General features: G+C 42.1%; 1 protein-coding gene and 1 pseudogene across 2 annotated transcripts in view; one reads left to right on the top strand and one right to left on the bottom strand.

Annotated features, from left to right (window-relative positions):
- The window catches only part of Zeb2 (zinc finger E-box binding homeobox 2), a 132,258-nt gene extending 118,704 nt beyond the window's left edge, over positions 1–13,554 (bottom strand). Inside the window, exons 1-2 of the mRNA XM_013030065.1 lie at positions 13,391–13,554; positions 10,677–10,818 (exon numbers count right to left, since the gene is read on the bottom strand). Of these exons, the coding sequence (XP_012885519.1) occupies positions 10,677–10,749 (73 nt within the window). The 5' untranslated portion in view covers positions 10,750–10,818; positions 13,391–13,554. The remainder of the gene's footprint in view (positions 1–10,676; positions 10,819–13,390) is intronic.
- On the top strand, positions 11,200–13,910 carry LOC105996099 (annotated as a pseudogene). The gene is made up of 4 exons (XR_001175591.1): positions 11,200–11,314; positions 11,765–12,011; positions 13,411–13,561; positions 13,667–13,910. The product of XR_001175591.1 is annotated as an uncharacterized LOC105996099 (transcript).
- Positions 13,911–27,500: the final 13,590 nt, after the last annotated feature.

Genomic DNA, 27,500 nt, shown 5'->3' with positions numbered 1-27,500 from the left:
ACAATAAGAGCTATATGTTACCTTTATAGATCATGTAGACATTAAATGTCTTGCAATTTACTCATTTGTGTGAAAAAAGAATCTCAGATCTTATATAATATGATCTTCTAATTTATTAGTCTACTATTAATGTCCTTATTTTGAAGAGGGGCTGATTACCACCTTGTTAAGAGCACCTTTTTTTTTCTAGAGTTAATTATAAGGAGATAGATGAAACAGTATATAAAGAACAAAAAACATTATGTTGTCATGTGAACAGCCAGCGTAACTGTTACAGAGGGATTCGTTATAGGTTTTTATATAGAATATGTTTTTGTCTTTTGTCATTAATGACTACCTATGCCTCAAAACACCTAGTCATTTACTTCTACTACCTGACACTACCTCCGAGGGCTTCTAGTGTATCCTGAAGATTTAAAGCCACGCCTTTATATTTTTGTTTTGTGATCAGTCAACTTGGCCACAGTGACCAATTCTGCATTTATTGTTTCATCACAAGAACATCTTTATCTAAGTGGAATTCAAAATTTTAACTTCAAAGCACTCAAATTAAGAATTAGACCTCATCAAGTTCACAGTAGAGTGTGTTAAGCTGAAAGAAAAGTGGTCAACATCCAAGTGGAATAGATACAATAGAATATATTTATTCCCATAGACTCTAGGAAAAAGTTATCTGGAGTCTTAATCTTATTAATGTTTAAAGTAAGAGAGGTAACACTTTGCTACTACTGACTTCTAACAATGACTTCAAACCTCAATCCTTCAACTCGGCTCAGTAATAGAAATAAAGTTGTAAATGAATATTAATCACTATGATGATTACATTCCTCAATTGAAAAATGAAAGCAGAATTCAATCAGATCCTTCTTGAAATGCTTACTGCCTTTATATGCTTTATATGTCTGAGTTGCTTGCTGTCCTGAGTCTGGTTTTTAAAAGCCCCTATTAACATGTAATCAAGAACTGCAGCACCCACTGTACATGCCCATGGGTTTATCAGCACTCAGACTTTCTTGGGGTCACAAACACACAATATCTGATGAGACACTGATCATCTTCCTTCTCCTTTCTCTTGTTCCTCTAGCTTGCCTGTCAGAAGCCAGAAAAAATATGCACGGTTACTGTTGCTGAGGGGAGACAAAGTTTAACTTCTGGGTTGGCAATCGGAGAATAATTCATGAGCAGATTTCTAGCAAATGATATGATTTGCTAAATTTTGGTCTTTGATTTATATTTATGTACTCCTGCTACTGCTAAGGTTTTGCCAACTTCAATTAGATCATGAATGAGATCATTTTAATTCAGCCCCCAAACTGTGACCTGACCATGGGTCTGAAAGTGTTCAAAAAGTAATTTTAAGCCTCCTTTTGATTTGAAAAGGAATACTGCATGCTTGGTCGTTCATACAAATAACATAAAACTTAATTATTGGATGATTTGGCAGAAGACCTTCTTGCCAAACAACAGTCAATACCAGCTACTGTGATGCTGGTGCTGCTCGTGCCCCGGAGCCCACAGCCCCCTTGTATACAGGCGTTTGTTCATTGTGTATCAGGGCAAGATGCTTTCAAATAGGATTCATGGATCTGGGAGGCAGGGTGCAACTTGAAGGGTGTACCATATTTATAACTCCAGTTAAAAAATGCTGTCTCACCTAGAAGGGAAGTAGATCTGCGCTGTCAAATCACCAGGAGGCTGTGACAAAGGGAGCTTGCAGCCTGACACACGGTGTAACAACATAGCAAACACCTTTAATTCTGTCATGTCTCATACCCTTTACTTTCTCACACGTTTATGGCTGCTCTATCGTTGACACCTACTCTTTTTCGAAACTAAATAAGGCAATCTTATTTAAGCCCAAATGCAACACCTGTAAAGTTATTCTTGTGCCCAGCAAAAAATAACCATTAACTCCTTCCTCATAAAAACCTCTCTGCTTTCTTTGGAAAGTCTCAAGTTGGCGACAGCCAGCTTTAGGCTCTCAGGTTCACATGACCTTCTGAGCTCTCACAGATAGGCAAGACTTCCCCCTTGAAAGATGCAAAGGCTGAGATAATGTCACTGTCTGAACTGGCCTCTTGCAGCTTCTCTAGTTGAAGCCCATTCTTCATCACAAACTTCTAGTGTCTTCTAGTGAGAAAGAGGCTCCGGCTGCGTTATTCCCTCTCGCAGACTATAGTCTAATATTTTAGAAGCTAGAAATGAAAATAGCTTTTCTAAAGATATTTCCTGGAATTTTTAATGTGCTGCCTTGATTCCTTTTTTCTGTCTTTTTTTTTCCTTGCCAATTATAAACCACCATTTGGAGGGCTTATGAGCAATGTAAGTCCACCTCATCTAATTAAGCCGCATTGTTTTAAAAGCTTGAACAGTTTTCATGTCTACAAGACTTGTCTGAATAATAAACTGCTAGAGCCAGAATTCTGAGTGTGTTTGGAGAGCCAGGATTTCATCTGCTGAGCGCAAAGGGCCAGGCACTCAAAGAGTTAAAGAGTGTTCCCGCATTGCTGGGTAGGTTAATATCACAGCTGCCTGGTAAAGCATTATTCCAGTACCTCACTTAACAAAAGCCTCCTTTTGCAAACAGGCTCCCACTTTCCCCCCCCCCCAAGTGTCCAAAGGTGTTTACTGAAGTAAATCTGCCTAAATCTTTCATTGCTTGGGTCATGGGGGTGGATAGGAGGGGTAGAAGGTGTAAGGATAATCTCTTTTTGTAAATTCTGTAAATCTTCTGGGAATAAGAAAAAAAATCAGGAATGTGTGTCACATGTTCCTGTACAACTTCTAATATATCTGTTAGTTTTGCTCTATAAGCAAAATATGCCACAATATCTATTAGAACTCCCCTCCCCTTTCCGTTTCAAATAATTCACTCTTGGGTTTGGGAACATTATACTTCCAAAGTTGTGTGTGTGTGTGTGTGTGTGTGTGTGTGTGTGTGTGTGTGCAATATATGTGTATCTAATTGTTGAAGAAAAACCATTGGTATCTTCTGTGTGGTTTCAGAAAGGGAGGAAAAAAGACAAGACAGTTTAGGAACAAGATAATGTAGCTGAAAAGTTGTCACGAGAGGTTTCTACTCTTGCCCTGGTCTCCTTCCAGTGCCATTAACTGCATGTTACTTTAGCATGTTGAAAATGGAGGCAAATAACAGAGCAAAATCTGACAGGTTTGCCTGCAAGGGTTTAAACAATTTCCAGTGAGAAGGATTCCTTTAGGCACAAACTTTCTCTCTCAAGAGAACGTGGATACCACCAACCCCTCCCTACAAATCTTGAAGCATCTAGTTTGAGATACAAAAAGGCTGTCATCTCACAAATGTTAAACATACTAAAAAAATCTGAAAAAAAAGTATGGAGAAGGTGTGAAAAACGTGGCACTTTACAGCCCTCAAAGCTTTTTAAAATAGAACAACTTTTCCCCCTAAAATTCTTTTCAGAGGTTTTTTTTTTTCCTTTTTGGCTCATTTGAGAGTTTCTTTCTTGGCTTTTTTCCCCTTTCATTTGAAAATATGAATTATCATAAAAAGTCAGGGGGGGAAATGGGAAAGTCTTTTCCAGTTTTCCTGAGAATTTATCAGTGTATCCAGGCTGGGTGTGAGTGCCTGGCACTGAAGCCAGACCAGAGGCCTGGGCCCCAGTTCACCCCTTCCCTCCCACACCCCGCACCCTCACCTTTCAGGTCTAGTGGGAAACAATCACAGTTCTTGAGGCCACATTGCAGGCAGCATTCAAGAGTGAGAATTCCCCACACCTGACCCCAAATCTAACAGGCTTCTGGGGTAGAATTCAATCCCCCTCTGACACTTTCTACCCCAAGTGTTGAGCGGGTGGCCATGAATAGTACAGACATGCCATCTTGTAACACTATATGCCTGTCAGGAGGGACAAGGCCTGGTGGAGCATCAACTATATAAGGCTGGTAACTACGGAAGCCCAACAAACAGCCACAAACACCTAAGTTATTTTACTCAGCTACTATCCTCGGCCTCTCTCTCTCTCTCTCTCTCTCTCTCTCTCTCTCTCTCTCTCTCTCTTTCTTTTCATCTTGGCTTTCTGTGGCAGAATGCAAATGGAGCCTGCCGGCGGTGAAAGGGCTGAATTGTGATTAAGAAGAAGAAGAGCTCCTTTCTTTGTTCTCCCCTCAGGGGATGTTTACTGGGAGAGACACAGCGGATCAGATATGAAAGGCATTCAGGTCAGCATTGATGTGAGCGAAAGTGAAATCATACCTAAGGCATTCAAAAGACCGCCGTGTCAGGGGTTCAGCTAACGGTACAGCTACTGTGTGTGTGTCTTCCAGGAGAGGCAAAAAAAATCTTTTCACAGACTGGTGATTTTTTTCTCCCTAATTTACTACAAAATTATAAAAGTCCCCCCCCCCCACTCCATTTACTTCCTACCACATGTCACAAGAGTTAGTATTTTCCCTTCTCCTGGACCACACGCAAAATCAGACCAACCTCTAATAACTGTATTAACTAAATGACCAGCAAGGCACCATCTGAATTGTGAAATATATATATTAAAAAAACAGGTGTACGAATGTGTCTATATATGCACAATATGTAGAGAACTAAAAGAAAAGCTACACACACACACACACACACACACACACACACACATGGATGGCTTTCCTCACACCTTTCTAAGGGGGAAAAACAACACACAACACACACACACACACACACACACACACACACACAGCATAAAACAGCACAGAACACCTTAAAATGAAATCCTTTATTTACTTTGTAACTACTAGTTACACTTTTCTTGAGAGCTTTCACTCTGACAAAACTGTCACCCAAGATAAAATATTTGGCACATAGCTATTAAGGCAAAGGCTTCATAGCGCCTACTGATTATTATCGCTTCCTTTTAAAAACTGCTTGATGAAGAAATACTTGAGTCTTACTTTTTAAAAGTTTACACTCCTTACAGCCCAAATAATCATTCAATGGATTTTTCTCCCAAGTGGTAAGCTGATGATGTTGACATAAACAGAGCTATATAAATATATACAAAATTCACAAATCAAACAAACATGCAAACAACAGGGAGGTGCCTGGTTGTTTGGAGGGTGAAAAAAATGAAAAAAAGGAAATCACATTTCATCTTCTGACTGCTAAAGGAGGGAAAGAAATAAAGACAGGGGAATATAGGGCTACATTTATTGGTTTTAAATCATCTTTTCCTTTGCTCTGAACTTACATTTTTCAACCTTTCACATTTTGGCTAAAAACTATATTTGGGTTTGGTATTAACATCTGCTTTACAATGACATTTAATTCTGTATATTTTCAACTAGTGTTTCTGCATCGCAGATTTTCCTCCTTTATCTGTCTGCTCTAAAAAGACAACCAAAGAGCAATCAAAAAGGTGTCTGACTTGGCCATTCAGACAATTGCCCCCTTGTGGGAATGCGGGAATGAATGGTACAGTGGACACCCAGCACCATTGACGTTATAAACATGTAAATGAAACACATTAGGGCAGACAATCAATTGTCTGTGAGCATTGCAAACCTGCACTCCTTCTCTCTGTGACAGGCACAAAATAGTGTCTACCTTGGGAAGCCCCGGTGCTGGAGAGGAAAAGGACAAAGAATCCCCTTTCACACAGAAAGAAAATGCACCTTTAAAGCATTGAAAGAATGCAGATGACAAAAAAAAAAAAAAACTGTTGTAAGGGAAAGAATCTTGCACATCTTGGAATAAACGCGGCACTGATAAAGAGCTAGCAGAACCCTTTCTTTCTACCTTCAGGGAAGACACACATTCCCCACCCCCACCCCCAGGAAATATTGGTAATGTGACATCAGGGTCTTTGATAACCTCTTGGAATTTTATTAAGTAAATTAAGATAAAAAGAGAGAAATGGAAGCATAAGACACCTAGGACATAGCAGTTTCGTAGGGAAGTTTAGTCTCGGTTTAACTGGCATTTGAAAATAAATGAGGAAAGATGTGAACTTATTTCATTTGGTAACAGGAAAGCAATGTAAAGTTGAGAACCTTTAGTCTAGCCTTATCCCTGGTGGACCATCACATTATTAAAGATGCCACCAGGTTGGCAAGTGGCTCAGCTGTGAAGCAAAACACGTTTCTACCCTAATAGACTTAGTTCTTCCACACCAAAATGAAATAAATAGATCAGTTTAGATACATAGCCTTCAGCCTGCGTGTGTGCAGACTAACAAAACTTGCAGAAGGTCTCCATGAGAGAACTGGATGGAGACGGGAGATGCGCATCTTTGAAGTGTCTGCCCACAGAATTGGTACCTGCCACACAAACTACTTGAGTGCATTCAAAGTCAGCATATCAGCTTGCCTATAAGCTCATCTACTTTATGAAGAAAGCTACCTGCCAACTGTGTTCACACTTCCAAAGACAAGCAAGTCAAGGGCCAACTATAATCCAGAGGAAACTTCCCTGCTTCAGTGTGTGTTGAGGGTCTTTGATTCCCTTTTGCCCTTATCACCTTTACCTCTCGGGGAAGAAAACTGGAAGTCTTGTCCGGACAATGAAGTTCCTTTCCATTCTGCTTAAGCACCTCTAAAACAGGAGCAATTTATCCATCCTTCCTTCTATCTAAGTAGCACTACTAAGACCTTCACTGTCTTTCAGGCAGTGATGGGCGAAGTTTTTTTTTTTTTTAGTTTATTTATTTAAACACAGGACAACTGCTTCTGCCATTTGATTTTCTCCTCTAGAATCCCAAAGCTTGAAAGCATACAACCCCTGAGAATCAGAGATGAAAGGTGTTTGGAAAAAGTCCCACCATTCTCTGCTCCCCTCAGCTCCTACCAGACCTTCATTCATTAGCAAAAAACTGGGGAGAATAAAAAACCTCAAATGTAACTTTTCTTCCCTTCTTCCACTTCCCTTTTCTCCCCCTCCAGTTCAGGTTTCCCTTAAAAGATAACTTCATTCCCTTCCCTCAAACAAGTAGTTTCCGGATTTGATTTTTGTTACAAGTATGTTAAGTCTGGTGACTTTGCAGCAGCCTAGGAGGTAGGCCCCTCTTCCCATGCTCTGCAGGGACGCAGAAGGCTTGCGGGAGCATCCAGGTCCCCAAGCCGGAATCAGAAGCAAATGCAACAAACTTTGCAAGTTACAAATGGGCTGTGCCGGTGGCAGTCAGCAGTTGGGTGTCTCCTGCTCTCAGTGCTCACCATGGCTGATTCCAAGGCTGGGTGAAGATAGTGGGATATAATCAAGGGAATATAAAGGGGGTTGGGCCACCCCACCTCCTCTAGTCTTAGTGAAAGTGTTGCAAAGTGAGTCAGGCGACTGACTGAAATCATCTGACTGAACTTTCTTGAAACCAACACACATTCTTGTCTTCAGGCAACTCTTCTTGTCTGCAAGCAACTAGCTTTTTGCCTCCTTCCCCCTCACCCAGCTCCCCTTTTCCTCCTGCACATCTTATTTTCTGGGAAGAGATTTCCAACTTTCCATGTGGGTGAAAGGACACTGCCTGCCCAGTGTGGGCTAGCTTGGCCCTGGACCTGCCTTTGCCAGGCATCTTGCTAGCCTGAGAATCTGGAAGGAGTTATTATTCTCACTTCTCTCTTGGTACATTTATTTTCCTCGAACAGTTTCTTTCTCCTTTGCTTTTTAATAATTGTACACAGTACCATCTTCTAACCCAGCCTTTCAAACACACACACACACACACACACACACCATTACATGTTTTATCTCCTTGTCGCCTTGGTCTATATATACACTGTTGACTTCATTAAAATTATATAAAATGCCATTCTGGGTTCTTGGATGACCATCTTTTCCCCTTCACAGCCTTCTACTTCTATGATTATTATTGTCATTATTCCTTTCCAGGAATTTCTATATGATATTGATAAGCATCATTATATTTAGTGTTATCTGCAAAGACACAAGCTCAAAAGTGACATCTTTTCCATGAATTCAGGAAAGAAGAAAAATCCACTCCGTCCAGATAAATCCTGGCAATTCCCAAAGGAAAAGGCATTGAGAGTATATGTTTGATGAGAAAGAAAATGAAAAAAGTGGGGAGGGGACTTCTACCTGCATCTTAAAACCACGACCTTGCTCAATCAGATGAAACCCAGTGAACATACTGACAAGTAACGAATTTGCAGCCTGTGTTCTCACAGATTATTTGGAAAAAGAGATAGGTAAAAGTCCAAGTTACAGATTCTGTAAGCATCAGACAGGCTTACTGTTAAGTTTTCAGGGTCTGGGTTAAATGCCTTAAGATGTGCAAATTTAATTTTCCACTTCAGAGTGAGGCGGCTTTTCCCAAATGAGTGGCTGGGCAGAGGGTAGATGACAGTGCACCTCCAAGGCACTCCATTCCACCTGGAGAAGCACCAACAACTCCCCTGCCGCGGTCACCCCCAGAAGTTCCCAGGAGTTGGGCACACTCTCCCCCCCTCCCCACCCCCAGAATTAGGCTGTGGCATGACCTCATTGCTGGGGCCAACTGTTCCTGAGTGGCAAAACTGTGAAGGGAGTGGAAGGAGGAAGGCAAGAAGAAACAACACTGAATAGTCTTCCTTGAAAAAAAGAACACTTTTAGGAGCTGTGTTTTAAATCTCATTCTTTTCTCTCTCTTAAAAAATGACTTTAACATGGGGGGGGGCGCTCCTTGACACAAAGCTTTTGTTATCCAGTTGATCAGCAACGTGCTTTAAATACTTGTAAGGGGGGGAGCCCCACAACAGACATTGATTTTAGAAAATCAATAACCAACATTTAATAAAAGGAACAGAGGAAACACAAGAGAGGAGAGGGGGGACATTAGGTGTAATTTTAGTGTCTACTAAATTACCCAGAGATGGAGAAGGGGAGGTCTCCTGTGTAAGGACCACCTTAAATAATGCCAGACATGAGAATGAAGAAAAAAATTAAATTAACACACACACACACACACACACACACACACACACACACACACACACACCACTTGAAGAGAAGCAGCCTGAACTGAATCTTGGGGACACAGCTCGTAATACATTATTGCACTTGGTTTTTGTAATACTGAGCCAAGCAAATAGATCAAAGACAGCACAAAGAGGAAAGGCAGGATAATGTAACCGTTTCTGACTAAAATTCCTCTATCACTCCCCCATATGGCTCGACACCTTCACCACAACAAGCAAAAGACACACACACACACACACACACACACACACACACGAGATGAAAGGAGAGGCATCATTTATCTCTAAACAAAATTCCCTCGTCTTTGTGTTTTTTCTCCCTTTAGCGCCCCACACGGCACCCCCAGCCGCCCCCTCTTCGCACCGCGCGGCAGTGGGGCAGGCTGGGGGCGCGCACGATTGTGTTCTCTAGAGGAAAGTTGCTCCAAGTGGGCCCCGGCGGTCCTTGCAAGGCGCGGGTTGGGGTTGCAGGAGGCCGGGCGAACGCTTCAACACCGCACCCAGCTTGGGAGCGTCTAAGCGGCCCGGCTCCGGGTGATCGGACTGAGAGCAAAAGGGACGATAAGTTTCCTTTCCGAGTCGGTCCGGGTTGGCACTGGTTCCCTTGTTTGTTTTGAGGGTTTGGCGCTTTCTCTCTCTCTCTCTCTCTCTCTCTCTCTCTCTCTCTCTCTCGTCAGTATCCTCCCTTCATTCCCCCCCCCCAGCCCTCTCTCTAGTCCCCAGTATCTCCCCTCCCCCAGGCGACTTCTGCGCACTTGCCAATCACTTTTCTCTTTTATTCCCACGATTTTGTTTGGGGGTAATACCTAGGGGGTCTCTCTCTCTCTCTCTCTCTCTCTCTCTCTCTCTCCTCTCTTCCTTTCTACAAGATGTCCTACTAAACTGTCACACGCATCCCCTCCGATCTCCCACCTCTGGTGTGTATGTGTGTGTCCCCCCTCGTTCCCTCCTCTGCTTCCTCCTCCCTGACTCAGGCTGGATAACGGGCTCCTCTTGACCGTGTAAAAACTGCCTGGAAAAGTCTCGCTGTGCCCCGCGACTGCTCCAGCCCTCAGCGTAGGGGCCAGGGACGCCTGCGAGGAGCCACGGGTCCCCGAGCCCGCTGGGACCCAGCTGGATCTCGCCCGGGCCGGCGGAATCCCTCCCACCCCCGGAGCTCGGCGCTCCGGGCCGGGCCCCGCTGCCCGCGGACCGTTACTTGGCGCACGGAGAGGCGGTGGGGCGACTCCGGCAAGAAACTTTAAGCCTTGATGAAGCACAGCCCCGGGGTCCCCTCTTCCGCCCACTCAGTCTCCCTCTGTCTCCCCACCCTCAGCGCGGGGACCCTGCACGACCTGGCGCCCAAGCCCCCGCCCTGCCCAAGCCGGACGCTCCCGCTGCCCAGCCGGGGACCAGCGGGCCGGGCGCGAGAGGAGCGGGAGGCGGAGGGAAAGGAGGGCGGAGGTAGGGGCACTAGGAAGCCGTGGAGCTGGGGGCACGGGGCCCCTGCCGGACCCCAGTGCTTGGAGCCCCTGGGGCGTCCGACGATCACTTTGCCCCGCACTTCCCCAAACTCCCCCCCACCACCCCCAGGTCCAGCCGCCGCGCGCGCCCGGCTCGGGCGCCCAGCCGCGGAGAGAGGCTCGCCCGCGAGCCCCGGGCGCTGCCACCGCCGCCTCGGTTCTTTTTCCCTCCCCCCACCCCCTTGTCCCTGGGTCTGGAGCCGCAAAGTGGCCCGGAAAAGTTTGGTTTGGGCCTTTTCTTACCGTTTTTCCTCCTGGGATTGGCTTGTTTGCGCCTCTTGCACCGGGGGCCATCCGCCATGATCGGCTGCTTCATTGATAAGAGCAGATCAGATGGCAGTTCGCATGGACTCGGCGCCCTGCTCCGGCAGCACGCAGGCTCGATCTAGCAACCAAACACAGCGACAATGTGGGCATCGCCCGCGCCCATTGAAACGCGCGCGGGCCGCCCAGGGGAGCCGGGCCAGGGCCGCGAGGAGCACCCATCCGCGCCCCCCAACGCCAAAGCGAAACTTCGGCGGCCCCCTCCCCGCCCCCCACCCCCAGCCTTGGCCCTGCGGCGCTTTGTGTTTGTTACTGTTTGGTGTGTTGCACTCGCGAGGGGATCAGAGAGACAAGAATTACATCTTCAAAATGAGTCATAACTCCTGACCGTATGAGGGAATGCACACGGCGGTACAGTAAGACTGCCTGACTCAGGGCTAGGCGGACCCTTTCCTCCGAAAAGTCCTCTGCTCGGCTTGGGAACTTGGGGGTGAGGCGAGGCTCCCTTTCGTTCTCATCTTTCCTCCTATCCCCCCTCCCTCCCCCGGACACCCCATTTCCCAAGAGGGAAGAAAGAAACAACGCGAAAAGAGCCCCCCTGGATGAAGCACGCTCGGGTAAATTGATAATAGTAATTATAGGAAGCCCACTCGCCCCGCGCCCCCTCCCCTCCCCTTTTGGAGTTTATCAAGGCATTCTCTCACCCCCCCCCCACCACACACACACACACACACCCTCCGCCCCCAAGTTAAGATTTCCCATTTTACCCGGCAATGAGAAATATAATTACAAGCCTCTTTGGACACTGTTCCTCCCCCCCCTCCCCACCGCTTTGACAATATTTACTTAAGTCTCCCCCAACCTCACTTACACACATGCTCCCCCACACTGGTCCCCTTAAATAGTTCCAGTAGGAGAAAAAAAAATATTTCCCTCAAGAAAGGAAAGAGAAAGTCCAACCACTACGGCAATACTTTTTAAGCTCTATTAAATGATCGTATCCTTTCTGGCTTCGAAACTTTTGTACCTAAAAATCGAGAGAGGCGCTGCATTTTTTTTTTCAGCAGAAACTGTCAAAACTTGGAGAAGGGAACCTCGCGGGCAGGCAGGAGAGGAGGAGAATCCTGAAAGTCGGTGGAGGTTGGGAAGATGCTGTGCCTCGAGGATTAGTTTAAACAGGGGGCTATAAAAGATGTAACAGATGCAAACTGTAACACAAGGGCCATTAACCCTTTCTCTGCCTCCAGTACACTCAGTCCCTACGCCCCGCACCTATTGTCTCCCATGCTCGAAGCGTTGCGGAAAACCTGGAAAGTGAGTATCAGTTTCCACACATTTGTTGATAGGGGTGAAGGGGGGGAGGCAGAAGAGGGGAAGTGGATGTTTTAGAGAGGACCTTAGAATTACCTAGGCATGCACAGAAAGAGACTTGTAAGTTTGACACATTTTAATCATTTCTTGCCTGTCTTATTGATCTGAAAATGTCGAGGGAGGGGTTGAGATCCTGAAATAAAGAAATGGTCATGCAAGTGTCTGGGGTGAAACAGCTGGCCTGTCTGCATGCATGCTGAGACTCACACACAATTGCATATAAATATATGTTTAATAAAGTAAGTTGCTAGTTTTATGAGCGAGTGGGGGGGAGAGGAGAAAGAGAGAGGAGCATTTGTGCTATAAACTTTATCTTTGGCTGTTATTCCTAACTCTGGAGTAAGTAATCTTATCCTCATCATTACAGGAGAGCATGTAAAATATATAAGTAGGTGGGAGATAAACACATTTATGTTAGCTGAGCTTACCACTGTTCCTGGGAAGTCCTGCTCTCTCTCTCTCTCAACTTCTTAGTCCCAAACTATGAAATGGCATGTGTGTGTGACTCCTATGAAATCCATTCCTATGTTACTTGGCTATTAAAAATACAGTGATAAAAGTTACCCTAATTTTAAACCTCGATACCCTGACAGTAGTTTTCTTTCCCAGCTGTAGTGACCCCCACCCACTTTGGTAAACGACTCAAGTTCCATGAGGACTTTCACTTCTTTATTTATAATCACAGAAGTGAGGTGTTACTTCACACACACACACACATACACACACACAAAGAATGAAATAAAGAAATGAAACTCGCTAAGCAGACAAAAACAGGCAACTTTCTGCTTAGAAAACAGCCTTCTTGGGTGGGAGAAGTTGGATTGCCATGTCTAAGAGAAAGACTTACTCTCGAATTGAGTAGATCTATATCAAACAAGTTTTATAATTATTAACAGGTATTTGCCAAGTTTTAATTGGTGAACATAATGAATTGGAGCTAGATGCGAAAATAGAGAAGTTATCCTCTCGATGAGTTTTGATTCCAGCCATATAGTTCTCAATAAAACTTTCTTAGGCTGGGCAGCAAAAGTCACCTTTGGTTACCTGAGTGGACAGGTACAGGGCTAATTATTTGGGGAAGGAAAAAGGGAGAGTAAAAGGAAGGAGAGAGTTAGAAAACAAGAGAAGGCAAAGAAGCCACTCCTGGGAAAAGCATACCATAAAGCAGCTAAACCCACCTGAAATTCCTACCCACAGACAGCCCTTCTCACTTCAGACACATCCCCACTCAAAGGGAGAAAATTAGAAAAGGATGAGGACACACACAAAAAAAGGGTAAAAAAAAAAACCAACAAAAAGAAGGGAAAGGGGGGGAAACCTACCTGCGAAGTCTTGTTTGTAGTTTTGGCCAGAAATGGTGAGAAGAAAAAGCATGAAGAAGCCGCGAAGTGTGGGGGAGAAAAAGGTGGAAGCGAAGAAACAGCTCCCGGAGCAAACTGTACAAAACCTCGCCAAGAGTGTCGGGAGGCAGGACCGTTATTCCTGCGGAGCAGGTTAGGACTGATCTCTTTTCGGCCACTCCAGGAAACACAAACCTGGGGACGGACTGACGTGTTACGCCTCTTCTAATGACATTTTTTTCTTTTTCTTTTCTGTAGGGGAGAGAAGAGAGACCCTGAAACACGCGCCACCTATCTTTGTGGGGAGGGATAATTGAAGCGCCCTGAGCGTGAGCATCATGTGAAAACGTGATCGCCAAGTTTCTCTCTGGGAAAGGATCTGGGATAGATTATACCTTGAAGTCTCCGCAAACGCTTTAGTGGAAGAAATGAAATTCCACCTCCCTCCCTTCCTCTCTCCCTCCCGCGCGTCTCCTCTCTCCCTCTCTCTCTCTCTCTCTCTCTCTCTCTCTCTCTCTCTTTCTCTCCCCCTCCCTCTCCCTCCCCGCGTCCCTTCCTCTACTCCCTCCTTCTCCCTCACCCACCCTCCACCCTTCCCCTCCCTCTCTCCCTCTCTCCCTCCCTTCTCCACGCCCCCCCCCCTTCAAGCCTTTGGCATCATTATCCTCATCACTAAATCCTACAGAGTACAGGGCGGAAAACCGTGCACATCACTCACAACTACAGAACTCCAAGGGACGAAAGTTAAAGGGAAAGATCCTGGGTCTTCAATCCAGATCACCCCTTTCTATTTCTTTAATAGAGATATCTCTAATGACCAGATTTGAGCTGTTGTGTGGCTTTCAGAAAAGCTTCTGATTAAATTCTTTACCCCCCTCTCTCTTAAGATGCAAAAGCCAGAGGGTGGGGGTAGGGGGAGTGTACATAGAAACGGAATCTTAGGGTGTGTGTAGGGGTGACTTGGATCATGATATTAAATGTACTTGGGGATTTTAATAAATGGTCACTAAATTAATGCAGAACATTATATTGACCAATCAGTAGATCTTCCTGCATCTCAGAGACCTCCATACAAAGTGAGTATGCAGACAGGCAGACAGAAAAGGAGAAAGGCCATAGAGGAACTTAGCAGGGAAGAGAGAGCACAATATTAAACGGCATGGGGTCTAAGTTTTGGAATATATTTTTTGATATTGCAATTAAAGTAAAATTAAAAAGAAAAGACTCCACCTTTGCTCTGAAGGGATTGGTTATGCAAATATGGAAGGGATTTCCTGGAGAATACAGCTTTCTACTGTATGGTTAATTAAATAATCACTCAAAAGCTTCCAACATGACGCTTCTGTCGTAATCCAATCAGGTTACATAGGTCCTAAACAAGAAAGATATTTTCCACATCTGGAAGTCAGCAATTTAGCAAGTACTGCACATTATTAACCAATTCAGAGCCCACTTCCCAGGGGAATTTTTTTTGAAGTTTAAGTGTTCTTAACCAATGCTCTGCTGTTTTGTTAATCAAAAAGCTGGTTTACACTGCACATAATTGGAACTAATATAGAAGTAAATAAAGACAGCCAAATTTGAGGATGCTGAGCACAGGCATTTATCGGAAAAGGAAGAAATCTCTTAGCCTCTGATAGTTCAGGCTCAATTTCTTCAAGTATTTTGAGGCTTTTTTTCCCCCTTTCAGAGTGAAAGTACTTGAGAACCTCAGAGCACAAATAAACTTCCAGTCTTAAAGCCTTTGGGCGCCCTTGGAAAGGTAAAGGTGTAGGTGTGAAATAGACCACAGGGTTGTTCCCACCATTTTTTCTGCTTCAATGTTGTTAAATATATTGCAGACCCTGCTTTTCAGTCTGATGAAATCTGAAACAAATAATACCCTGATCCAACAGTAGACTTTTACTTATATTAAGATAAACTGCTTTGAACTGTGCTTTGAATGTGTGCCTAAAGCAAGACTTTGAATGCAAGAGTCACTGGCAATTGCACTCAAAGGAGGGAAACGCCACCACACGAGTTGCCACATCCACAGTCCCAGAGGTACTAGTCTTTGTATTTTGTATGTTTATTTTTCGGGGGGGGGGAGGAGGAGGAATAACCACTCAGCATGACCACAGCTCGATCTTGTTGTGGGATGCAAGAGAGCAGATTTTCACAGTTGGCTAAAGATTCACTTCTTTTCCTAATTTGAGTTTTACAATAAAATAGCTGAATAAAATGATCACTTCTATACCCTATCAAAGATAAAGTACCTGCAGAAGATCTCTCTGTACTGGATATTTTCAGTCTAAAAGATATTTATAAAGATTTCCAACATGGATCAGACACATTTATAGCATGTACTGTACATTTCTTATGCCATCATATACCTATACTAAATAAAATATGACTTATTAAGTTACTTCTCTAACATTACCATTGTTCATAACCTTTTATTCACCTCTTTTTTCTTTTCTTTTGTCTTTAAAAATACTGGAGTTCAGCTTTCTCTAGAAGTTTGCCTTTTGAGCCTCCATCTCTCCTGTCCACGAAAGAAGGAGCCCATTAGCATGAGGGTGATTTCATGCAGGCAAGATGCTCTTTCCAGGCACCCAGGTAGCCACTACAGCCCAGGCACACACTCAAACGTCACCACAGGTCAAATCAAATAGCTAGCAAAACACGTGTCTTTATTATGTATATTAAATGTCTTGTTTCTTAGGATCTGACAACAACAACAAAAACCACCCCAGGACTATTAAGTATTTCCATTTAAAAAACATGTAATCATCTGATTATCCTGGACTCAGTCAGCGAGTAGCAGGAGGCAGCCCCCAACACTCAACCCTGGGAGTTTCTACAGACAAGTATTTGATGTGGACTTTAACAACAACAACAACCATCACCACCACCACCACCACCACTCAGTTTTCTAGGTTCCCATTAAAGTGCCTGTTTAGGTGAGGGCACTTGAAAGAAAGGTCTTCGCCAGGGCTGAGGGGCCAGGTTGTCTATTGCCCCTGCCTGGCACTCCTCTCCCGGAGTGTGTGGACGAGAGTGTTCCTGTTTCCACCTAAGTAGAGACGTTTGGATCGGAAGAACCGGGAATACAGATTTGTTCGGAAGTCTTCACTCAGTTCGAGGGCCAGGTCAGGGACAATGGGGATCGTGGGATGAGCGGGACACCAGAGCGCTGGACGTAGGGAACAGTCGAGAGAGAGAGAGAGAGAGAGAGAGAGAGAGAGAGGGGGGGAGGGGGGGGGGAAGCTGGGTGGGGGGGAGGCTAGGGACTGCTAGCTTTCGGCTCCCCACACAACAAAACAAATCCTGCAAATGAATCGCTCCTTCCCCGGCTGTGTTTTCCGTTAATAATCCACTTCGAGATTAGTGCAGACGAAGAGGATTAAAACAACAGATACATGCAAATGTGAAATAATATTGCAACCGACATTGGAAGGAGAAAAATAATTCTTTAGGATTTCCTTGAGTAACACAAACTGCTCTCCTGCACCCAGACGGGCTGAGGATGCACTTTTGTTTACCAGCTCCCTGCAGCCAGGACGTGGAGCCTGTCCCCCCATTCACCTCTCAGTCTGTCAATTTCCTCAACTTTCACAACCTCTCCTCCTCCTCTCGCCCCCGCCCCCCACTCAGCTTGATGGCCCAGATGCCCCAAGAGGTAAAATGCTTCTGCCCTTGTCCACACATAAGCTGTAGAAGCCATTCGGATTTTTTTTCTGTCATAGCTAATGATTTCTTTAAAAAGAAAAAACCAAATTGTGTTTATTTTGTACCATGGGGAGAAAATTTAAAAAAAGAGTCTATTCTCGTTTCGAAACGGAATTGATCTTTTCATCTGAAGGAATTATTTCGACCGTGCGTGGCTACGCAGGAGGAGGGCAACTTCTTTCAGAGTTGCAAGCAAAGGGTGATAAGGGGAGACCCCTGGGTGGGGTTTGTGTGTGAAGGGGGTGGGGGACGGCAGGGGTCCAAGCCAAGCCAAACGGTTTTCTCACGTGCAAACTCGCAATCCAATCCTTTCGGAGTTGAGCCTAGGAAAGGAGGGGAAAGTCTATTAAAAAAAAATTGAAAGCATCTTGCTAAGAAGCCCTTTCAAACAAAACCAAAGCTGGACCAGAGAACCCCAGACTGTCCCCACAGCCCCGCGGCGAGGCCCCTGCGCTGTGGGATCTCGCCAGTCACCTGGTCCCCGCAGGACGGCCAGCTGATTGGAGGTGGGGGGGGGGAGGACTTATTTTATTTCGAAGTAAAGACTGAATCTTGGCTTCAGGACACTTGCAGCGTCTCTGCTCACCAGAACCCAGCAAACTTCAGGACCCAAATGAGCATCTTAATTTATTGATACAAAACAGGTCGGCTGGTCGTCCCCAATTCTCTGCGCGCTTTGCACCCCTCCCCCGCCCCGAGCCTAGGTCGTTCCCGTCTGATTTCAGGGAAAGGCCCCGCAGCACAAGCAGAGCACGTGTGTGTGTGTGTGTGTGTGTGTGCGTGTGTGTGTGTGTTGGGGGGGAAGGGGGAAGCGTCCGACCCCCTCCTGCCCACCCTCCCCCTCCCTCCCTCTTCCCCTCCTTCCCTCCCTCCAGGCCTTGACCAGACCGGTCCCCGCCCCGGAGCCCCGCGACCCCCGCCCCGCCGCCCGGTCAGCTGACCTGGCTAGCTCGCCTGCTCCCCGCCCGCCGCCCTGTTTCCGGTCCCCAGGGTCCGCGAGCCGCGCTCGGAGAGGGAGCCGCGGCGGCCGGGAGGTGATGCGGGGGGCTGATTATCATGAGAAAGGCTGTGCCTGGAAAAGCCTCCTCCACGCGACTGTCAATCTCACTCAAGGGGGTGGACGGGAAAGGGCCCTGTAGGAGTCACCAGAAAACTTGGAGTAAGTTGGACGCGACGCAGGCCGGAGGAGATGGCATTCGCCTCCACTTGGATGGCTGGGGCGCAAAGGGCGCGGACGCCAGCAACCTCACCGGGGAATAGAAATCCAGAAAGCTTCCCCTTCCCTTCCTCTGGCCCCGCTCTCAGCCCTCCTTGCCCTTTATACGGATTCTTTTTTTCTTTTTTTTTTTTCCTCTTGAAATTATTTCCCAATTGCATTTCCTACATTCTCTTTTATTTCTAGATCCCTTCTGCCAGGTCTTTTCTTTCTTCACAACCCCCTCTTCTCCCTCCTTGGGTTTCTTTTTTGTGTTTCCTTTATGTGTCCAGATTTATCTTTTCGTTTTTTTAAAACACAACCTTTAATATGCAATTAATCTACCAGCAGGAGGTCAGGGACACCCTGACTGAAATAACTCCCGGTGTCTCAGAGACTACACGTTCACCAGGTGTCAGTGAAAAGTTAAAAAAAAGACTTAAATCAATATCTCAGCGACCACAATATACTATTATTCTGTATTATCAGATCAGCTCTGGCTGATTATTATTTTTTTAAATGAGATATAATCTTCCTGGAAAAATATGCTTAGCATTTGGAATAGGGAGAGTCTTTCAGAATTAAGGCCATGTGCACATTTTTAAATGTGTATAGTGATATTTTAAACGTGCGTAGCAGACTTTAAAATCACAATAGGTTGATTTACAGAACTTAAACTGTGAGTTTATTTTAGTATTTATTTGGAAAGTAAAAAAAAAAAAAGTCTTGAAGCACTCTTCTGCCCCTCAGCTAAGATTGATCACTTCAGCTGGTTCTGGGTTTCCTTGGCTAGGTTGCCTTCTGTTTACCTAGCAGGTGAGTGAGCATGAGGTTCTCTGTGTCATGAATGTTGGCTATGTTTTTAATTTTCATTATTATGAAAACTATTGTTTCTTTCTTACACTTTGAGCACATTTGTAGTTCTCCCTTAAAATTCAGAGTTTGCACTTACTTATAATTTGTTTACTTTGTTGAATTTTTAAAACTTGTTAGAAGTCAATTGAACATGTATATTAAGCCCTTTTTAGGCCAGGAAAAATAAAGATGCATTAGAAAGATGCCTTTTAAGCTTCATAATTATTAATTGACATTTTATGATGAATAATTAATCATTTGAATAATTTTGGTATCTCTGATCTGAACACATATTTGCATATCTAATGCTTAATTTTTAAATGTGTCTTTAAAAATCAATCTCTCAGGACAAAGAAATAAAGTTATATTTTAATGTAAATTTTCTCTTCCATACTTGTAAAAGTTTATTTATTGAGCTGTAATTTTTTCTACTTATCTGTAAAACTTCCCAACAATTTGTAAATCTTTTATGTAACAGTCACATATAAATCTGGTAGAACTGTGTAATTAGTTGGGAGAATGAGATGTAAAATCAAGTAACTGTTTTCCCCAAATTTAGAGACGTGCACTAATTATGCACCATATCCTGTTGCTGAAAGTTGATCATTGAACTTTGTATTCTATTTACTTAGTCCTAAAAGCAGAAAATCAAAGCACTTGATAATTCAGCCTTGGTATTTAGGATACTTTTCATCTTTTACTTAGCAATATATAGGCTGATTTAATTTTTCTGAAAGTGATTAAGTAACCCTTTCTTTGATATTTTTATACTGCTGTTCCACTCGAAGTCCAAAGTATCTATTTTTAATATTAGCCCTTCAGGTTACTACTACCTGTGTGATCACAGGCAATCTATTTTCAGTCTCTTTCTTTATCTACAATGAAGGTATACTAATGGTGCTTATTCCTTAGGGTTTTGTTAAGAATTAAATGAAATAGTGCATGGACTGTCACTATAGTGTCATTTTATTAACATAGTGAAAGGTCAAACACATAACACGGAACAATAAGCAAGGAAAAACAACTTAAACTAATTTTGAGCATTAAAATAATTACCTTTTTGTATTTTTTTAAATTGAAAGATGAGTTTCTGTCATTATGTATAAAAAGAAAATGAAAATCATTGCAGGATTTTTGCTGGTTTATGATTTTTTAAGAACTGTTCAAAGCATGTATAGTCACAAAAGTAAAAATAAAAATACCATTTTCTTTTTGCTAGTTCACAGTTGATTTATTGTATTCCATATAATCATAATTTGGCCATAAATATCAGATTCTTTTGAAAAAGAATTTATTCCAAATGTATGAACTTAAAGTTGCACATACTCTGCAATCATGTATTGAGTATAAGGGTTAAATGTGCAAAAGATCAGAAGCGATCTTGAGTAACACTGGTTAAAAAAAAAAGAAGAAGAAGCAACTTACAATTTTGGAGACCAGGAATTTGCTGTCAGAATGCTATTTGCTTTAAAACCATTTATAATGAATTGAACATTCCCTTTTGGAATTGTATCCTGGGGTTTGCGCTAATTTCAAGTACCTATAGAAGGGGAGAAAATCAGTTTATTAAGTGGAAAATGAAATTCCCTGGTCTCTTAAATGTGCATGAGGCCAGATTTTCTTTAGTTGCAAAGCTGAAAAATCAATGCAAATAGTAGGGGAAAAATATTGTGATAGTTAATCCTTATACTGGTGGCTTTTTTGTTCTTTAAGACTCTACTTTAAAGGGTCCCTTAATAGTTTCTTTTCTCGAAAGATCTATTCCATATTCTGTGTCAGTTAAAGCTACCAAAAGGAATATTTGATTTAGCTTAAGAGATTTGGAGTGATCTGTACCTTTTCCCTTTTCTTTTTTCCTGAGGATTGGACCAGAAATGGTTTAGACCTACAAATTGTCCAAAGACTTGAAAATAACTTCATACTTTTGTAAAAGTTCTGTAATACTTCTTATTCTGTAAAACATTAGACATTATACACTTTACAATAGAACTGTACTTAGTTCTATATTTTTGCCATTCTAGGGATTTTTTGCAGTTTTTTTCAAGTAACCTTACTTTATAAAAGTCATCATTTGTTCATTTGTATAGCAATCACAATTATTAAATAATAATAGCTATAAAAGAAGCCTTTCTTCTCTAGATTTGACACAATGGTAAATCCATTCATATATCTCTTAATTCTGATAGCAGATCTGAAGAAGTTACATCTGCCACATTAAATAAGGAAACTGTGGCCTAGGAAGAACCAATGACTGCCCCCAATTCCTGGGGACATTTGTGCTTGGCTGTTTATAGGTCTTTGAATCTGATGGGGCCATTCTCACAGCCAATACCAGTCATGTGACATATAACTTATTAAGTAGTTGTACAAATAGATTACAATTTCATGAATCAGATTTATGAGTACTATGTGCCTTGTTCTGTTACCCCTAACATCTAAATTCTTATCCTCCCTCCCTCCCTCCCTCCCTTCCTTCCTTCCTTCCTTCCTTCCTTTCTTCCTTCCTTCCTTCCTTTCTCTCTCTTTCTTCCTTTTTTCTTTCTTTCTTTCACTCGCTTACTCTCCCTTCTTCTCTTTTCTTTTGTGCCTTTAGTGGGCCTAGAACTCAGTGCCTAGGGGATGTCCCTTAGCTCTTTGACTCTAGTCTGGCACTCTACCACTTGAGTCACTTCCGGCCTTTTGCTGGTTAGAGATAAGAGTCTCATAGACTTTCCTGCACAGGATGGCTTTGAACCAAGATCCTCAGATCTCAGCCTCCTGATTAGCTAGGATAACACACATGAGTTACCAGTGCCTGGTTTCTTTTTTTAATCTTTCAACACATCTTTCTAAACTATTTGTGTTCATTCACTCTGCATGCTGATTTGTGGCCCACGTATACTTCTCCTGGTTGCTGTAGTATGATCCTTTTTAAAAAATGTGTGACTTATATTGTCTTATAGAACACTTAAGTTCTTTTTTTTTTTTAGTTATAATGTTGGCCCTAATGCTTTCTCTGACTTTGGTGCCTCAGGCTTCCAGATAAAGTTTCCTGGTCCAATCACTTTTCTAACCTCCCATCCCCCAATTCCAGGAAGACCCTTGCTGACTTACATAGGATCTGTGTTATGCTCTCTGCTGTGCCTAAGACCAGGACAAGTTAGTGATGAAAGAGACATCACAATCCATGCAAATCTAGAATCATTTTTATTTCTTATATAATTTCTTTTATCACTGTAGACTAGAGAATGATATCCATGTATTTTATACCAGATTATTTATGTTAACTTCAGTAATAGCATATTATAGATCCATGAAGTAGATTTGACTCTCTCTTTTGTGGGTGTTAATTTTGTGCTGACTCCATCATTTAAACCCTGTGAACATTATTTTTTTAAATGAGCGAAAGAATAGATTCCAGTTAGTGGTAATGGAAAAAACTGACTATATATGTTAAACATCTGCAGAAAGTAGTCACATCAATGAATAGTAATTCCTATCTGTAATTACCTGTAAATATATCTTTTATGTATTTTTAACAGTATATGTGTGTGTGTGTGTGTGTGTGTGTTTAAGCCCCAGTCCTGGGGTGTAAACTCAGGGCCTGGGCATTGTTCTTGAGCTTCTTTTTGTTCAAGACTAGCATTCTATCTCTTGAGCCACAGTGCCACTTCTGGCTTTTTCTGTGTATGTGGTACTGGGGAATAGAGCCCAGGGCTTCATGCATCCTAGGCAAGAACTCTACCACTGAGCCACATTCCCATCCTTTAACTGTATTTTCTTTTGTCTCTGTCTTTTCTTTTTTGGTACTGGAGTTTGAACCCAGCACATTGTACTTGGTAGGCAAGCACTTTGCCACTGAGCTACATCCCAGCCCAGAAATAAATCTTTTAGATGATTTTTATTTGATTTTATTATCTTTAAATACATTATTCTTATTTGTTTGTTTTTATGACTTGATTAGGAGTTATTTAATTGGTTCATGTATTTTATAAAACAATGTTTATAGATAATAACATCAAAAAATGAATAGGATCATAAGATTTCTTAATTTGTAACTTAAAAAGTGGGTGTTTGTGATGATAGAAGATTGTGATATTAACAAAGATGAAAATTTATACTTTAACTTGATTATATATTTCATACTTCTGTTTGTAATGGTAAAGAGAATATTTTCTTTTCTAGCCAATTCTCCCTATGTATTCTAACTTGCTTGAAACACCTTTCCAGCCAGCTTAACATGGTCAACAAGTATCAATCAAAGATTTCACTTGATCAAGGCAAAAAAAAAAAAGTAGGTCTTATCATTGCTCTACTTGTTACCTGCTCTTAGCAAAACATCTGAAAATTGGTGGAGTAGTAAAGAGGTAGAAAGGATAGAAAGGAAATAGAAAGGTTGTCTGCATCTTGTCACTTTCCTCTTGTCACCTCAGGTTAAATGCCTGGACATCTACTTATAAAAAGAAAAACAACAACACAGCAAAAAGGTGAGAGTATGTATATGGTAAAGACATTGCTTCATTCTCTGCCTGCAAATTTGGGAGTAAGATTGAGTCAGCAGGTCCTGGCAGGGTCTACTGTGTATGTGACTTTTCTACCCTATGGCCTAGAAAGGAGAGTGTCAGGGGAGGACTGGGCTATGGACTCAGGGAGTGTGTTGTTTCAGTGGTTCTGTTACAGTGCAAACCAGGCCTTGTTTTTTCTTTTTCTCTGGAGCTAGCTTTGCTACACATGCAAAAAAAAATCTGTTCCTATTAGACTTTTTCCCTTAGTCACTGTAGAACCGTAAGTATGGTTCTTGTGACAGAAGGATAACTTCTCTGGGTTGAGGGACGCTGACTTACCTATTGTTCTTGGCACACAGCTGATACCAATCTAGAAGAGGGATAGAAAGTAGCTGAAAGTTAATATGAAATATTTGGCTTTGAAATAAAAGGAAAAAATCAAACCCTATCCTTTTAAAGCTTAATTTATCAACCTACTAAATATCTGGAATTTCAATTTAGAGAAATCAGTATAGCATTGTGCTACATTGTTAGTTACTAGTATTTACCCTTTAGATGGGACATGGAAAATTTACTTAAATAGCTTTTTTTTTCTTTTCTTTTTTTGTCGGTTGTGGGAGGGCTAAACACTGGGCCTGGGCGCTGTCCCTCAGCTCTTCAGCTCAAGGCTAGTGCCCTACCACTTGAGTCATATCACCACATCTGGCTCATGCCTGGGAAGCAAGCACTCTACTACTGAGCCAACTTCCCATCCCTTATCATAGTTTTATCATGCCATTCTGTAGTAATGATCTGTATTGAAGTTTTGCTTTTATTGGGGAAGATTCTTGCATGGTTGAGAGAAATGTTCAAATTGAGGCAAATATACTTGCAAATGTCATTTGAAATAACAATTGACCTAGAATTTGGGGCAAAGTATCATTAACTTTTATTATATTAAAGTAAATCACAGTCATGTGGAAAATTTAAGCTATTGCTTCATTTAGGATCTCCACATAGTAATTTATTTGACAAGGGAAGGTGATCTATCATGGGCATATCTTTCACAACCCCTGGAACAGTGCCTGTCATATAATAAATATTTTCTGCTCTTTATGGCATCTTTCATTCATGAGCAAACTTTGGAGGGGTAAACGGACATTTTCTTAGAAACTTACACCTTGAGCTAAGAGTAAGGACAGATGTGGGTAGTAGGAAGGGACTGTGGATACTTAGAGCCTACCAACCTCCTTTTTACCAAGTTCTATAGACAGACTAAAAAAGAACAAATGTAGAATTGTGTGCATAGTCTTATTCTTTAAATGAGCGAGGGCCTTTTTGTGGCTTAATTTTCAGAAAAATCTATTATAATTTAATGAATTTTTCTCTGTAAAAGAAATAAAAAAGGAAGAATGAAGTCCACAAGTGAAGATAGAGTTTTCTTAGAAAGGCAAGTGTGAAGTAGCAATTTATGATAAATTATTTTCCTCCTTCTCATAGCACATAATTACTAAAGCAAGCAAGCAACGATGACAAGTTTCATTTTGCCTTCTTCAGTCCACAGTCTCTATTAACAAATGGAGTTTTTTTTTCTTCTGAGAGTATTTAATTTTCATGCAGAATTACAACATCTGATTGCTCCAAGTTTTCTCAAAGGAAAAGTTTGAGCCCTATTTGAAGTTCTTTCTCTAATATCTTTCTCTCATCTTGGGTCTCCTTTGCTTCAAGCCTCATTTCTTCTTCTTACCTTTCTGGATGTTATTTAGAAGGAAAATTAGTTCTCAATGCTAGGCTTCAAGAGGCTTAACTTGTAAAATAGATATGACTCTAGGATTTGGAATTTCCTCTTTGCTATGGAAAATTGCCTAAGGGAAGCAGAATATCCCTCTGAAATACGTTTGGATAAAGAATACTCCTATTATTAGTTCTAATGCTGTGTGCCCAGTGCCTAGGACAGAGCTTGTTCCATGTGAGGACCTGAATAAGAGGCATTCATTCATGAATTCCATAGAAAAATCCTAGATGTAAGACAGAAGATAGTGCTTGTTGCATGTGGCCAGTAAAAGTCAAAAGGTGCAAAAATCATGTTGGGCACAAATAGAATTCTGACATTATTTTTGAATTCTTAGTATATTTTATTTCTAGAATGAAATACCTAAATCATTTACAAAGCAATAGAGATATAACTGTCCCTCATTCACTTGCTTGCAAAGGGGAATTTTCAATACAAATAACGTCATACATATTTATACTAGGGTAATTCAAAATAACTTCCTCACATAAGCACTGCTACATTCAAATAAAATCTTGCCAACACTTCCCAGTACATTACTTCAAGGAAAAAAAAATGTTCTCCGTAGTGTCCAAACTATTTAAAATATCACCAGCTTCTTCAACATGTATCAGTTATCTCTCTTTAAGTCACTGACAAGCATTTAAAAACTGCTTCATCAGAACAACTGTTACACTTTCTCCTACCCTAGTTAGAGCCTGATCCTCTAAAAAGGATCATATTTACAGCTTCTTTTGAAATTTTGAAACCATTTGGCTGATACGTTTTTGCTATATTTTCCTTTCCTGATTTAATTACTGGGAACATTTGCATGAAAACAGGAGGATAGGGACATAGGATTTTTGTCTTATGAGTTCATCTGTTTCTGAAGCTTATTCCCCACCTGAGATCACTATCTGTTTTATTACAGTTGGGACACCAGAAGCTGCAATGAAATTGATTTTTAAAATTGTTGAAAGTGAAATAGAGTTCAGAAATAGGAACTCCAGTCTGAAGGACTGATGGACAATATTGATAATAAATTTTCTTCCAGGTTGCTTATTTATAAGCAATCCACATTGTCAGTGACATGTGTTGCTACTAGTGAAAAGACAGAAATCCAGGGACCTAGACAGAATTAGTGGATCAATGATTCTCTAAGGAAACCATGCCCGGGCAATTACTGCTTGTTGTAGGTGTTGACATGTTGGCAGAAGGCAGAGGTAACAATGTAGGAACCAAATCTAGGGTATGTATAAGCTCCAGTGATGATCCCTGAAAACTGGAAAGGTGACAGGGCAAAATATCTTTCTAGTTATGTCCTCTTTGAAAGTACTTGAGTAAGCCAGACCCAAAGATATATAGGTCCTATGGTTTCCCTTATTTGCAATATATGTCTAGGATATTTACGTCCCTTATTTGCAGTATATGTCTAGGGTAATCTTATCAGATGAGCAGAAAAGCTCAAAAGCAATGTACATATGACCAGATAGGATGATGCTAAGTGAAATAAACCACAAGATATGGACACAAGAGGTTTTTCTTTGTTGTTTTTAATGTACTATGCGATTTATTTTTGGTTCTTTTGTATATTCTTCCCCCTATGATATATCCCTTGTTGTCACTGTATTTGATTTTGGTACCCTGCATCTTGCATACACCTTGTATGCATTTATCTAATTTAGGGAGGGGAAGGGGAACAACAACAACAACAAAAAGAAAGTGCTTGAGAGTTTTCATAGAAGGAACCAGAGAAGATGCTCAGGATGGATTCTGAGCATTTTCACTTGGAGTTATGTGAACTTAGAGCAATTCATATATTTAGCGCTGAAGTCATATAAACTTTTGGCAATATACCCTTGCTTGTTGGCTGGTCCCTAGTCCACTTAGTCTTCTAAGGTAGGACCATGGCCTTACATTTGATCATTTTATTTGCCTTCTTTTTCCTTTTTATTTATTTTTTGTCAGTTGTGGGGCTTGAACGACGCTGGGGCTTGGGCACTATCCCTCAGCTCTTCAGCATAAGGCGAGCGCTCTGCCGCTTGAGCCACAGTACCACTTCCGGTTTTCTTTCTTTTTTTGCGGGGGGTGCTGGGG

Source organism: Dipodomys ordii, unplaced genomic scaffold (assembly GCF_000151885.1).
Source record: "Dipodomys ordii isolate 6190 unplaced genomic scaffold, Dord_2.0 Scaffold126, whole genome shotgun sequence".
Classification (NCBI taxonomy): domain Eukaryota; kingdom Metazoa; phylum Chordata; class Mammalia; order Rodentia; family Heteromyidae; genus Dipodomys; species Dipodomys ordii.
The sequence above is the reverse complement of the archived record's forward strand: the minus strand, read 5'-3'. Positions and strand labels throughout refer to the sequence as shown.